The sequence below is a fragment of the Mastigoproctus giganteus genome, chromosome 4 (genome assembly GCF_048544385.1).
Source record: "Mastigoproctus giganteus isolate SK-2022 chromosome 4, ASM4854438v1, whole genome shotgun sequence".
In the NCBI taxonomy this organism is placed as follows: domain Eukaryota; kingdom Metazoa; phylum Arthropoda; class Arachnida; order Uropygi; family Thelyphonidae; genus Mastigoproctus; species Mastigoproctus giganteus.
In genome coordinates this window covers 160,370,174-160,385,239 of record NC_143578.1, presented here as the reverse complement: position 1 = coordinate 160,385,239, position 15,066 = coordinate 160,370,174, and the positions used below count along the sequence as shown (strand labels likewise).

At 40.6% G+C, this 15,066-nt stretch overlaps 1 protein-coding gene across 1 annotated transcript in view; it reads right to left on the bottom strand.

Annotated features, from left to right (window-relative positions):
• Positions 1 to 15,066, bottom strand: part of LOC150087145 (formin-binding protein 1-like) — a 345,740-nt gene that overhangs the window by 103,641 nt on the left and 227,033 nt on the right. Inside the window, exon 10 of the mRNA XM_090371850.1 lies at positions 12,494 to 12,612. Within this exon, the coding sequence (XP_090227976.1) occupies positions 12,494 to 12,612 (119 nt within the window). The remainder of the gene's footprint in view (positions 1 to 12,493; positions 12,613 to 15,066) is intronic.

Here is a 15,066-nt window from a genome sequence, read left to right as displayed (position 1 = left end):
CTCAGCTATGTGGGAGCATTGTTCCCCTGACCTTTATTGCCCCATGGGACCCTACTTGGTTACAGATTGCTGTAAACACCTGCTCACTACCAGACCTTACTACAGACTAGGCTGAACCTTACTGTAACAAATTTAATAGCGTTGTTGATTTAATAAAACTCTAAATGCCTGTTGAAAGCTGCTCTTCTACGTCAATATCCCAAGACCTCACTTCTGGTAATGCTGAATCTATCAACATATTGGGCCAGCTGTTTCCCAATACTGCCCAAAATGGGATAAATAATTCTGACCAAAATCAAAGTTTGACTGATGTGATAAATGATAATGCAACTTTTGATTTTATCTTTGCTATAAAGAATAATGTGTTCGATGCCATGAAAAGCGAGGCAAAAGTTTCTCCAAACATGTTTCCAAGGTCAGGAAGGCCTGCAACAACTAGAAAAGGCTAATATTTGAGTTAATTATAGAGAATAGTAATTTAAAGACAGAAAATAAATGAAAATCTCTGCCAGTTCCCACATCAAGGACTACTTATGCTTCATTGGTCGCCAATGGCACAGGCATACAAAATGGAAATAGGGTAAATAATGGAAAAACAAGTGACGAGATTAAACAAGTTGTTTTAAAAGAATTTAAAAATGAATTTAAGAAATTTAAGATTAAAGCTGTAAGAAAGGTCCATGACAAGGGAATTGTCACTGAGGCTGCTCCAGCTAGAGATTTAGAAAAATTAAAGAAATGTGATAAATTTAAAGAACAAAAGCTCAAAACAGATATGCCAAAAAAGCTTAACCCCACACTTATTATCTATGATGTGCATAAAGAAACTCCTGACCTGAGTTTTTGGAGGATCTTTATGATAAAAACCTAGGGGAAAAAGGCATTTCAGCAGAGGACTTTATAAATTCTGTAAAAATTAGGTTTAAAATTAAGAACAATTTGCACTGGGTGATTGAAACTACTGCACATATTACGAAAATACTTTTAAACTCAACAAACCGTTTATTCTTAGGTTGGACATCTCGTGGTGTGAAAGATTTCATTATTGCATTAAGATGTCTTAATTATGGCCACACTGCCCACAATTGCCTACAATCAGGGTTTATCTGCAGACACTGTGGCAAAACTGGACACCAAATCGATGATTGTCAGGAAAAGGAGTCTCCCCCTCCTTGTCCTAATTGTAGATCTTGAAAGAAATGAGCAGACCATTCGTAGAGAGATACGAATGGTCTGCCCAGAATTTATTATAAGACATTTATTATTCTGTTGCCCGGAATTTATTATAAGACAAAACAGATGCTTTTAAAAGGTTCATTAAATATCAATTGACCACCGTTATTATTAATGGTCATGCAATCAAAATAGTACAACATATATACCTGGGCATATTAATTGATGATAAGTTGAAATTTACTGCTCATGCTAATTATCTAGTAAAGCTCTTACTGGGAAAATTATGAGAATCTCTAAAATTGCCTGGGGTATAAAACCAATGACACTCAATTTTTTTTTTTTTTGGTAGTTGTTGGCGCATCGGCTTCTGTGGCCATAATGCACCTCCCAAGGTTTTTGCAGTACTTTGATCCAAGCCTGAGGCGGGATTCGAACCCGCGACCTTTGGGTTGCCAGGCAGCCACTTTACCCACCTGGCTAGCCCAGTCGGCCCTCAAATTGTATTATACATGTATATTTCTTCCAATTATGTGTTATGCTGCTGGTGCCTGGGGGCACGATGTAAATAATTCTCTAATTGCCAGATTTCTCTCTCAAGTGCAGAGATTCTTCCTGCTGGCAACTAATCATTGCTGCCGCACTGTCTCAACTATGGAAGTGCAGATTCTCACAGGAAAATTGCCCGTACAATATGAAATAATTTATTCGGTGCATTCTCCTTGCTGCAATAAAAATTATTTCAATTATGTATGGAGAAAATTACAGCAACGATTTAAAAACCATTCCTCTGTCCACAGACAGTCATGTAGCATATTACAGTTATCGGACAACATAAAATTCAATTTATTAATCGACTGAGAGAAAGTCCAATTTTCCCAATACACTTTGATGAATCCACAGATATCAAACCTTGCTCAACTTACTACATATGTTGAATACTGCTATGAGAAAGATATTTTGGAGAATTTTCTATTTTGCAAAGAAGAACGACGGGCCAGAAGATTTTTGATGTTATATTTTCTTTCAAACAAATAATCTAACGTGGAATGACTGTGTTGCAATTTGTACTGATGCTTGTATTAAATAAAGGTTTAAAAGACAAAGTAAAGGAAATTACTCCAAATACAGTTTTTAATCATTGCAGAAGGGACGAACTGCTGACACCAAAATATTCAACCAAGTCCAAGGATGACACTCAACGAAACTGGATAATTGAACTAGTGCCCACAGCATGGATTGTTAATATTATTTGGTTTTTAGGAGCATTAGCAACTAAGGCCATATTGCTCCGGGGATATGCGGTGGTCATTCCGACCTTTCTGCATCCCCTGTATTTGGTGGTCACAGGCTCGAACCCTGGTCTAATCAAGAAGCATGTGCTACACACTGCTGCTCCAGCCCACTTGGGTACAGAGGTGCCCCTGCAGCATAGAAAGTATTAAATACCCAGAACAGAGTATATGTAAATTGGGGCAGCCACCATTTCTGTCAACATTTGGCTGTACCCAAATGCTTCACATGTTGTAAATACGGACATATAATGTACACCTGCACCCAGACTGACCCCCACATGCGGCCACTGCTCAGCAAAAGGCCACACTTACAGGGATTGCCCAAACAAGAGTACTGACCCAATCTGCGCCAACTGCACCCACTCAATCAGGGATAACAAGTGCCCCACCTACCTGAAAGTTAAAAGCTTGTTCCAATCCAGGTTGGATTATGGGGACGTGCCTTAGCGGATACAACACTACAGAGGTAAAATTTCTACAGATTGACGCACAGATGGCCAGGGCGGTAGCGGATCAGATCTATATCAAAGCTGAAGAGGAGAATGTAGACATCATGATAATACAAGAGCCATACTCACACATGAAGATGGCCAAGGGATACCGCCGACCTACAAGACAGTACAATTCAAGGACACCCCATGGGCCACAGTCGAGGTCTGATATCCGGATATTACCGTGACCAAAATCAACAGCTTTGCACAGCCTGGGCTGCATGTGCCCACCTCACCACACCTCTGGGGAAATTTTATTTTATTGCTCTCTACTGTCACCCAGGTGAAGATATCACCTTCACCACAAGATACCTCCAACTAGCTGCTGACACCCTTACCAACACTAAAATTATAGTCGGTGCAGATGTGAACTGCCAGTCACCAATGTGGCATAGTTACATGACAGACAGACAGCCATGGCACCAGAAATAGATTGGAAGAGTTCCTTGCAAATTCAACGTTGACAGTGTTAAACCAACCAAACAATTTGCCCACATTCAGTAATATACTGTGAGAGGTCACCACAGAGGTTTCCTCAGCTTCCAGGAACATCACTAATGATACTACTGATTGGTCAGTCCAAGAGGCCTGGACAACATCTGATCATCTAGCCATTACATTCCAACTCAATAGATCACTGACTAAGGTACCTGCAGCTAGACAAACCACTCACAGATATGCCATTTCCAAAGCAAATTGGGAACTCTTCCAAACTATCTGAAAAATCAGCATACAACAGAGACAGAGGGAGCTTGAGTGCCTCGAAGATCCAGATCACCACCAAAGCAAGATAACAGAGATCATAATGCACACAAGCCACATCGCTATTAAAAAGAAAAATCCAACCCTGGGGCTGTGCCCTGGTGGAACCTAGAACTGCAGCAACTCCGGAAAGAAGCACAAACCAGAAGAGAGGCCATTCAGCAGGCCGGGCGCTCCTGGCTGACAGCAGTGGTCGAAGTACTCCGACAATGCTACAAAGAAGCAAGGGACACTTACACAACCCAAATCAGAAGCTGTAAACAGCAATCTTGGGAGCACCTGGTCTCTCCTACAGGAAACAAGAACCCTTGGGGAATCTTCTACAAATTGATCACGGATAAACTCCCCCGAGGGGAAGTTATTGCCGCCACCATATTGCCCCAAGGAGGTATGTCCACAATCTGGGAACAGACCATTTCCAATATTCTGGACATAGTCTTCCACCCAAAAGTGGAAATAGTAATGTGCGAGGTAAAAATCAGCCTTTGCTGACAACCTCATACTAACAGTGTCAGCAGATTCAAGGGCACAACTGGAGACATTGGCAAACCAGACTCTGGCCACTCTTCAGGAATGGGCAAAGCAAAATCAACCTAGAATATTCCCTGCAAAGACAAACTCCATCCTACTGAAGGGGTACCTCAACCTCAAGCGGCCTCCACAAATCAAGATTGACCAGAAAACAATTAAATTCTCAAAGCAGCTAAAGTACCTGGGCGTGATCCTAGATCTGAACCTATCATTTCAGGACAACCTGAAATACTTGCGCACAAAAGTCAGATGGTACACGGCATTGGTTGCTAGAGCCACTTGTAGAGACTGGGGCCTAGACAGATGGGTACTACGTCTTTTCTATAAAACCATCTTCACCCCAATAATCAGGTATGCATCTGGCGCATGGTATCACAAAGCCACAACTGTTGTCAATAAACAAATCATTGACTCAAGTCACCGATCAATCCTTCTCACCATTAGAGCTTGCAGCATAGTGAGCACGCATGCTGGGTTTTTCCAAACTCCCCACCCTGGTTCTCCCCGGGCCTACAAGTAACGTACCTTCTGACAGGACATGGAGCCTTGAATGCAAAGCTATCCCTACTCGGAATACACGTTTTTTTTTTTTTTTTTTTTTTGTAGTTGTTGGCGCATCGGCTTCTGTGGCCATAATGCACCTCCCAAGGTTTTTGCAGTACTTTGATCCAAGCTCGAGGCGAGATTCGAACCCGCGACCTTTGGGTTGCCAGGTAGGCACTTGACCCACCTTGGCTAGCCCGGTCGGCTCGGAATATAGGAAGATCCCACCTGCACGTGCAGGGGGCTAAAGAGCTGGCAGTACCTCATGCATAATTGCCAGCTCTATGACGACCTCTGCATTGCATTCATCACAAAATACCGTATCTACCATGCGGCCAGGAGCACCACATCTTGGACACCAGGGAGGAATATCAGGCTTTCTTCAACTATGCACTGGCCCTGTTCACAAGACGGAGAGCTCTTATCGCAGCAAACCACAACCAACTACTGATACAATAAGGAAATGAACAAAACCTAACCTGTTAGGTCTTTTAACACACCTCTCTCTAGCATTCAACCCAAACCAGCAATCATTTCCTAACAGCAATCTCATTAAGAATTGTCAAACGCACGGATTTTTTATTTACACTGAAATCCCAGGAAACTAGCTGGCAGGACCTGCCAGAGCAACTTGTCATGATTCTGGACACACCCAGCTAGCCTCCACGTGGCGAGGTATGGGTAACAGCGGGGCCCCACTAGGGGCCTGGTGGCCAATAAGCCAGACAAGCAATGGGTACAACACACACATACAAAGTCCATACACTTTTAATCTCTTGCTTTTCCAGTCAACTGGTTCACCCACAATGTAAACTACGTGGAGATGGGGGAAACACCTGGTGCCGCTTGAACACACTTTAAACTTTACATCAGACTGCACAGACATGGGCTACACACACTTTCAAGTCTCTGGCTTGACAGTGTATTATTCTCAATACAGCGAACACACACAGAGATGGGGGAAATCCCAGGTGCTGTCTAACATGAACATACCTTATATATAGGGAAGCTTTAGTATATAAGGTATAAGGTATGTTCGTGTCAGACGGCGCCTGGGATTTCTCCCATCTCCGCGTATGTTCGCTGTATCGAGGACAGTACACTGTCAAGCCAGAGACTTGAAAGTGTGTGGGCCATGTCTGTGCAGTGTGATCTGTTGTGCCCATTGTTTGTCCGGCTTATTGGCCGCCAGGCCCCTAGTGGGGCCCGACGTTGCCCATACCCTGCCACGTGGAGGCTAGCCGGGTGTATCCAGTATCACAATTTGCTCTGGCAGGTCCTGCCACCTAGTTTCCTGGGATTTCAGTGGCTAGGGCCTATTTGAAAAAAAAAATAAAAAAAATAATAAAAAAAAAATAAATAAATAAATAAATAAAAAATAAAATAAAAAATAATAATAAAAGTAAAAAAAAAATAAAATAAAATAGTAGTTAAAAAAAAAAAAAAATATATATATATATATATATATACGCGTTTGACGTTAATTCTTAAGGAGTTGCTGTTAGGAAATCACTGGTTGGGATTGAACTCTAGAAAGATGTGTTAAAAGGCCTAATAGGTTGGGCAGAATTTTGTTGTTATTAAATTTAGACGTGTGGGCTATACGCTAGATGAAAGATAAAAGTAGGAGGGAGGGGAGGCTGAAGACTGGGGGTAGAAGTAGAAGTAAGGGGTCGATAGAGGAGGTGACCCCTGCTAGACAGTATGGCATGCCCATGCCACACCAGAGGGGAGTTTGGATGGCGGGTGGGGGAGACGAAGAAGAGTTATCTCCCCCTGCCATGGATAAGGTATACAGTTAGAGTGGGGGAAGAGACTGAAGACTGGGGTCAAAGGCAGAAGCATGGGGATGATAGAGAAGGCGACCTCAGGTGGTCAGTGAGGCAGGCACATGCCTCACCAGGTGAAGAGATGGGTTGGCAGGGGAGGGAGGAAACAGAGCATGTCTCCTCTCCCTCCTGCCGGAGATAGGGAATTTAAGATGAATAGGGTAAGGGTACCCCATTCAGCTCGCCATATAGCATTTGGCAGCGGAGCTGCTAGTGGTTCTAGTCCGTTTCCAGGAGCGATCGGACCGAAGCATGATCGTTCATGGGGTGGTTCCCGTCCGTTCTGCAGTCTTTACCGTCAAAAGGTCCGGGTTTGCTTGTCGGCGTTTGTGGAGTCTTTCTTGTGACATTTCTCATCCATGTGGTGTTTGCGTCAATGTTGTTTATAGAGTCATTTCTCATTTATTCAACTTTAGGTCCACTTCAGGGTTTAGTGCCCTGATGATCGGAGGCCATTGGGTTCAGGCGTCTTCCGTGGGATGATTTCCTTCGAGGTTTGTACTTTTCTTATTGTGTCAGTGGTTGATTGCGGTTCGCTGCGATAAGAGCTCTCCGTCTTGTGAACAGGGCCAGTGCATAGCTGGAGAAAGCCTGATATTCTTCCCTGGTGTCCAAGATGTGGTGCTCCTGTCCGTATAGTAGATACTGTATTTTGGTGATGAATGCACTGCGGAGGTCGTCATGCAGCTGGCAATCATGCATGAGGTGCTGTCAGCTCTCCAGGCCCCCGCAGGTGCAGGTGGGATCTTCTTGTATTCCGAGTAGGGATAGCTTTGCATTCAGAGCTCCATGTCCTGTCAGTAGGTATGTGACTTGTAGGCCCGGGGAAAACCAGGGTGGGAAGTTCGGAAAAACTTTCTGGTGATTTCGCCTTTTTGCGAGGTGGCCCATCTATCCTGCCACACCTGCAGCAGGTGAGCATGCAGCTTTTTCTTTTCCATAGTCTTGCTATTGATGATGTTGGTGGTGAATCCTAAACATGTCTGTGGGATACCCTTGTCCAGGTGGTGCGTGAGGCCCCATCGAATGATCTCTAAGTCCAGTGGAAGGACACCAGCAAGGACTTGCAGGGCATGCGTGCTCACTGTGCTGCAAGCCCGAGTAATGGTCAGAAGGATTGATCGGTGAATCGAGTCAATGATTCGTTTATTGACAGCAGTTGTGGATTTTTGATACCATGCACCAGATGCATACGTGACAACTGGGGTGAAGATGGTTTTATAGAAAAGACGTAGCACCCGTCTATCTAGGCCCCAAGTCTCTGCGAGTGACTCTGGCAACCAATGCAGTGTATCGTCTGACTTTTGTACGCAAATATTTCAGGTGGTCCTGAAATGATAGATTCGGATCTAGAATCATGCCTAAGTACTTTAGCTGCTTTGAGAATTTAATTGTTTTCTGGTCGATCTTGATTTGTGGAGGCCGCCTGAGGTTGAGGCACCCCTTGAGCAGGATGGAGTTTGTCTTTGCAGGGGATATTCTAAGTTGATTTTTCTTTGCCCATTCCTGAAGGGTGGACAGAGCCCGGTTTGCCAGTGTCTCCAGTCGTGTCCTTGAGTCCGCTGTCACTGTCAGTAAGAGGTCATCAGCAAAGGCCTGCGATTTTACCTCGTCAAGGTCTATAGCTAGGAAGGAGTCCATTACTATGTTCCACAGTAGTGGTCCAAGGACCGAACCCTGTGGACAGCCGCGAAATGTATTCTTGGAGAGGGTTCCATAGGGAGCAACAATCCTGATGGATCTGTTTGTGAGGTAGCTCTTGATAACCCTGTAGAGGTTGCCTGGGATCCCAGGAAGCTTTAGTAGTGAAGGAAATGCAAACTGATTTGTAAGAAGTTTTGAAAGATGCAGTAAGTGTGATCAAGTTTATTGAAAGTAGAAGCTGAAACAGCAGACTTTTCACTATTTAATGAAATGGAATCCACTTATGAAATGCTTCTGTTATATACAAAAGTGAGGTGGTTGTCCAGTGGCAAAATGTTGCGACTTTGTTTTGGACTCAAACATGAAGTTTTAGTGTTTTTATCAGATACATATCAGAACCTCATCAATTGTTTACAAATCAAAAATGGCTTGGAAAACTTAGCTACTTTGTTGATATATTTGAAAAACTTAATGATTTAAATTTAAATCTTCAAGGACAGAGAACAAATATAATAATACTCAGAAGCTTTCAAAAATAAACTTAACTTTGGAAAACTGAATTTGAGCATAATAATATTGAAATGTTCCCATATTTTTTCTGATTTTGTTAATAGCAGTAATATTGACCTTTTACAATTCAGAGATATTATTGTCTCCCACCTAACAATGCTATTTAAAAATTTTTCCAAACAATTTAATGTATCTCCAGGTAAAAAGTTGTATTGGATTCGTGATCCCTTTGCTTTTGATATTTCTTCATGTACCAAAATTATCATTGAGCAAGAGGAAGACCTTGTTGACCTGTCGTCTGATGAAGCATTACGTGCTCATTTCAAGACTACTTGTGAAAAATATTGGCTTTCTCTTTGAGATGAGTATCCAGAATTATCGAAAATGGTGATAAAGGATAGTTGCTTTTCGGGTCTACATATTTATGTCATAAAATTAACAGCTATAAAAACCAAACAGCATTCCAGACATGGCCCAGAAGATGACAGGCGATTAGCAATTTCAAATATTGCATCCAAATATTATTGGTTATTACTATTATTAGCCATATGGTGCAAGGAAGCCTGAGGCTTATGCTGTACCAGCCAAAAAAAAAAATTCCGAATTACCCTGAGAGAGAGAGAGAGAGAGAGAGAGAGTTATTATTATTTATTTATTTATATATTTTTTTTTTGTTAGTTGTTGGTGCATCGGCTTCTGTGGCCATAATGCACCTCACAAAGTTTTTGCATTTTGTACTCTGATCCAAGCCCAAGGCGAGATTCGAACCCGCAACCTTTGGGTTGCCAGGCAGGCACTTTACCCACCCGGCTTCTCATTAATTGTTTTGTAATCTTAATTGAAGAATAAGAATTTGATTTATTGTTTTTGCTATATTCAATAACATATTAAACAATTATTTTAATGTGTAAATTAAAAAGGCAACAATTTTTTTATTCCTTTCTCAGTACTCTAATAAAATTTTCAGCTACATAATTTATAAAATGCTATTTTTCTTCTCTAAAAATCTTGTCATCCTCCCTCGGGGTTTACATTGAGGGGTTGAATCAATTTTATATTTAATAAATGGGGTCGCGAGCGAAATAAGTTTGCGTGCCACTGGGTTATTGTATAGGGAAGTATGGTAGGATCATCTTGATAGGAATGCAGTTATACATTAATCACAGCATGGATTTGTGAACAGGTAATCTTCTCTGACCATTCTGATAAGCTACTATGATTTAATAATAAAGGAATATAATCTGACATTATATATTTAGATTTCAGTAAAGATTCCACATGAAAGACTGCTCTATGAGTAGGAGCACTGTATCATTAGTGACAATTTACTGATATGGATAAAGGGATAGATGAATGGCAAAAAAAGAGAGCTGATAACAAACACAACTGCTCTTTTTGGATTAATGTTATTGGTGGAGTCATCATGGTTTAGTGCTGAGGGCTCCCTCAGTGCCTTCAATATTCATTAAAGATAATGATGAAGGCATGTGAAGCTCACTGACCAAATTTGCTGATGGCACTAAAGTTGGTTAATATAGGAATCAAGCACTACTGCAACAATATCTAAAAAAAAATTAGCTAGATGGGCTGAGAAGTGGCAACCGAGGTTTAACACTGGCAAATACTAAATACCAAAATAACACTGGCAAATACTAAAATACCAAATTGCACTAAAAATAGTGGAGAATGAAAAAGATGTAGGAACAATTGTAGAGCCATGAAATTCTGTGAGCAGTGGAGACAGGGTTGCTAGACAGCTCATGGAGTTCTGTCAGTGATATTCAAGACTTGGGACAAGGAGATTATCATCCCGTTGTATAAAACAATGGTTAGCCTGCATCTTCAGTTCTGCATATAGGTCTGGAAACCTCATTTAAGAATAATGTACATCTGTTGAATGGGTGCACAGAAAAGCAATGAGATCAGTTAGGGGACATAAAAGGGTACTTTTACCAAGAAAGACTTCTGTTCTGCAAATTTTTGCATCTGGAAATTAGGTACCTGTAAGGAGACCTGACTGAAGTGTTTAAGACTTTGAACGAACTGAGTTAACTAAATGCTGATGGTATCCTTACTCTTTGCCAGATGATAGACAAAAGGAGACATACATTTAAATTGAAAAAGGATGGCTGCAGAATAGATGTGTGAAAATTTGTTTTCATCTGGTACAAAATTTTATCTGATGTTGTGGAAGTGGGTAGGTTGAATAAATTTAAGGCATGAGCTTAGGCAAATTGTTAAAGCAGATAGACAGATAAGGTGTTTATTATTATTATTATTGACTGATGTCACATACGCTTGCTTCCTTGCATCATTTAAAATTAATACTAATATGTAAGATGCAAGATCACAGAGATAAAAAAAAAACATTATTATACAAGTAAGCACTGCCTATTCATGTATGTAACATTGGGTACACTAAGTTTGCTAATAAGTGTATCAATCTGCTATTGAGAAAGTCCTTTGCATGAGTTGCCTCAGTATTTCACTACAATAAATACTCTGCTCCAACTGGTAGATAATTAGGCAGTATGAAGACCTGAAAAACCCATTTGAGAGATATAGCCACAATATGTGAAATGCAATGTGTTAGAGCAGATTAAAAACAATTAAAAATACAAATAAATTTAGATAAAGTTTTAGATAAAGCTTTGAGAGCTATATAAAACATAACATGCATAACAATAGAATGATCTCTATTTCCCATAGCATGAGGCTTTATGCCCTAAATTTACTTGAGTTTTATCTCCTCTACCATCTTGCGCCTCACATATTATAGCTATATCTCATCACTCAGTTGTTTGGCTCCTCACAATGCCTACTTACCACCAACAAGATTTCAATAAGAGCTGAAACCATGATAGTAGCAGACCTTCACTTTAGACACAACCTGCTATTGAGAGTTTGGCATCTTCTATTTCATGCTGCTTAGTTTCTGTTCAGTATTATATTACAACTTAACGATGTGAAACTCTTCGCATTCAGATGCATGTTTAAAAAAAATGAAACTTCGATGCATCAAAGAAATTCAATCCTTGCATAAAGATACATTTCACATTTATATCACAAACTGAATAATGAACAGTTACAAAGTAGAGAGTAATGTGGTTATTAATGAAGTCAAGGGAATGACATTATATCTATAAATTATATGTATTCTAGTTTGTTCTCTTAAGGTTTTAAAAACACCATATTTCCACCTAAGAGTAGGTAACATGGCCTATTTTAATCAATAAGAAATTCACACATTCACAACAACGAATTCATACAAATTCACTTAATGAAGGTGACTGCTTCATTCACTGTTCATCAATACAAAGACAAATGCTTGCAAATGACACTAAATGAATAAAAAGATCATAAAACAAAATGACAAGACACTATGAAAACACAGGAATACCTTTATGACTTGTACTAGAGGTGAACTGACAGAAAGACTGGGAAAGGAAACACAATGATAAGAGAAAAAACATTTAAGAATTCTTAAACATGTGACACTTCCTATTATCATTACCAATTAGAAACTTTCACAATTTGAATTGGTGTTAAAATATGAATCAAAAAGGATAAAACAGATGAAAATAGCTCTATGCAAGTCCAATTAAATGTAGCAACAAATGAATACTACAACTGAATTATTCACATCAGTTCCCCCATAAATGTAAATTTAAAAATATATATATCATAAAGGGGGGAAAAAAAGGCTTAGAATTACCTGGCAGTTGTTTCTTGTTCAATCTGAGAAGAAATACTGCTTATCTTTTGCTGTAATTTCTTTTTACGCTGAGTTGGTGGAAGGGCACTGTAATCCTCTTTTGAATCATCAAAGTAATTCTAAAGATAAATTTGAAAAAAATTAGCTGGAAAAATAACAGGCCATTATCGTGAAATCAACCAGTAAGTTTATAATTTTAAATATTTCATATTTATGTTAAATTAAACCAAGTAACAAGACAGATGCCATGTGTTTGATTAATGATAACTAACATAACTCTCAAAAGAGATTAATCGGTAAGCAGTGACACTGCCGTTTGTTGCAAAGATTTATTAGTCTCAGTAGTGGCAAGTGATGCAAAAATAGAGCTTATAGAGTATCACCAAAAAAAAAAAACCCCTTCCCATTTCACCTATCCATCCCCTCCAACAGTTTGTCTAGTTCTTCCCTGGATTGGATTTATTCAGACAATCCACTTCCACAACATCAGATGGATGTTTGTTGAAACAATCAACCACCTTTTGGCTACACACAAACTTCAGCACATTTATTCTGCAAACTTTAGCATTAGCCCACAATGTGCAATGTCCATTAATAACAACTCTGTCTTCTCCCACTTAATCCATAGCAGTAACTTGCACTTATTGTCACAGTGTTCCAATTTGTACAGCAGTCGATTATGTGCAACAGTGTCAAAAGCTTTTCTGAAATCCGAGTATATGATATCAAAATTATTTTTAGCATCCAGTTCCTTTGTGACCACAGTGTTCCTCTCCGGCCCATCGTCTCCTGTTGCAATTCGCCAACCTACGAGCTATCAAAACACGTCGCCCGTCTCCTAATGCCTCTAGTGGGAAATACTGTCCACACTGTCTCCAAAAGCGAGGAGTTCCTTCGCCTCATCAAACACCTTACAGTTCCTGATGACAAGATCATGGTATCCTTTGATGTTGTCTTCCTATTTACCTCCATTCCAGTCCAACAGGCCATCATATGTGCCAGACAGCTTTTGGAGAATGAGCCCAGCCTATCGGATAGAACATCACTATCTATGGAAGATATCTGTGCCACCCCTAACCTGTGTTTGTCAGGGAGTGTCATCACATTTGACGATTCTCTCTACAAACAGATACATGGTATGGCTATGGGTCCCCCTGTCAGCTCTGTCGTTGCCAACATCATAATGGAGGAGTTAGAGGTATGCATATTCCTGAACCCGCTGGTACCAATCACCATGTTGTGCAGGCATGTGGATGATATTTTCCCCATCATTCCCCCGAGATTCGGATGCGCCACTGTTAGAGTACCTCAACTCCCTATCCCACTTCATCCAGTTCACTTTGGAATAAGAAGAAGCGAACATGACACTTCCTTTCCTAGATGTTTTGGTGAGGCGAGTGGGCTCTTGTCTGGAAACCAATGTGCTGTGTGCAATTCACGAACTACAAGTCAGCCCGTGCCCCTTGTCATGTAAACAGCACTGCACACATCCTACTCTTTCAAGTTTGGAGTCATTCTAGTTCAGAGGAAGCGAGGTGCACCAAGGTTTCTAGAGTAAAAGCCAACCTCACAAATTGTGGATACCCAGTCCATGTGTTAGACAGGTGCTTACTACAAGCACAAGAGCTTGCAACTCATCCGAGACCCTCGTCCCATTATGACAGTGAACTACTGCTTATATTCCATATTACCCAGGCATCTCAGACCAGATTTCTAAGATCCTGCATATGAACCACATGAAATGCATACAAATTCCCGGTAGGAGTGTAAGATCTCTCGTCTCGAGATTAAAAACGCCCATCACCACTCTTTTATGCAGTGATTGTATACCACATTACTTGCCACGACTGTGGCAGCTGCTAGGTAGGGAAAAACTCCAGAAGTCTTCAGGACTGCCTTGCGGAACATGATAGGGCCATCTGCCTGGGTGACTCTGAACACTCTGCAATTGCAGAACATTTTTGGTCAACTCATGACTTCAACTCCAGGTGCAATAGTGAGGTGATCGACCAATCTTGACACTACTATCACCGCCTATGGTTAGAGTCTCTATATATATCCAGCTTTCACAAAGTTTTAAATCGCAGTATAGGTACAAGACTACACCCAATTTTGGAGTCGATAGTTTTGAAACGCTGGCAGCAAACCCATATGCACACTGCGCACCAACAACAATCGCCCGATCTGGCCTAGTGGATGAATGATCACTCTCGCTTTCATGTACACACTCTCCCAGCCATCTGATCACGCACAGCACATTTAGTATAATTTATTCTATTCCTAACATTTTATGTATGTTTGCATTTCTGTATGTATGTACTTTTCTTGCTGAGGAAGGGGTTCTTCACCCTGAAAGTTACTTGTCATATTAAAACTTATTTATTTTAGTTGCTTCTTCTACTGGTTCTGCTGTATTCTCTTCTTCTAAGCTAATCTTAAAATTCCATTTAAGGTCTGGGTTGCTCATATTGATAATTAAACATAAGTTTTTGGGCCAAAATTTCTCTTACAGGGATCATTAACAAGATAGTGATAATAACTTATGCAGCCTGATCAACCCAGGACTTGTTCTA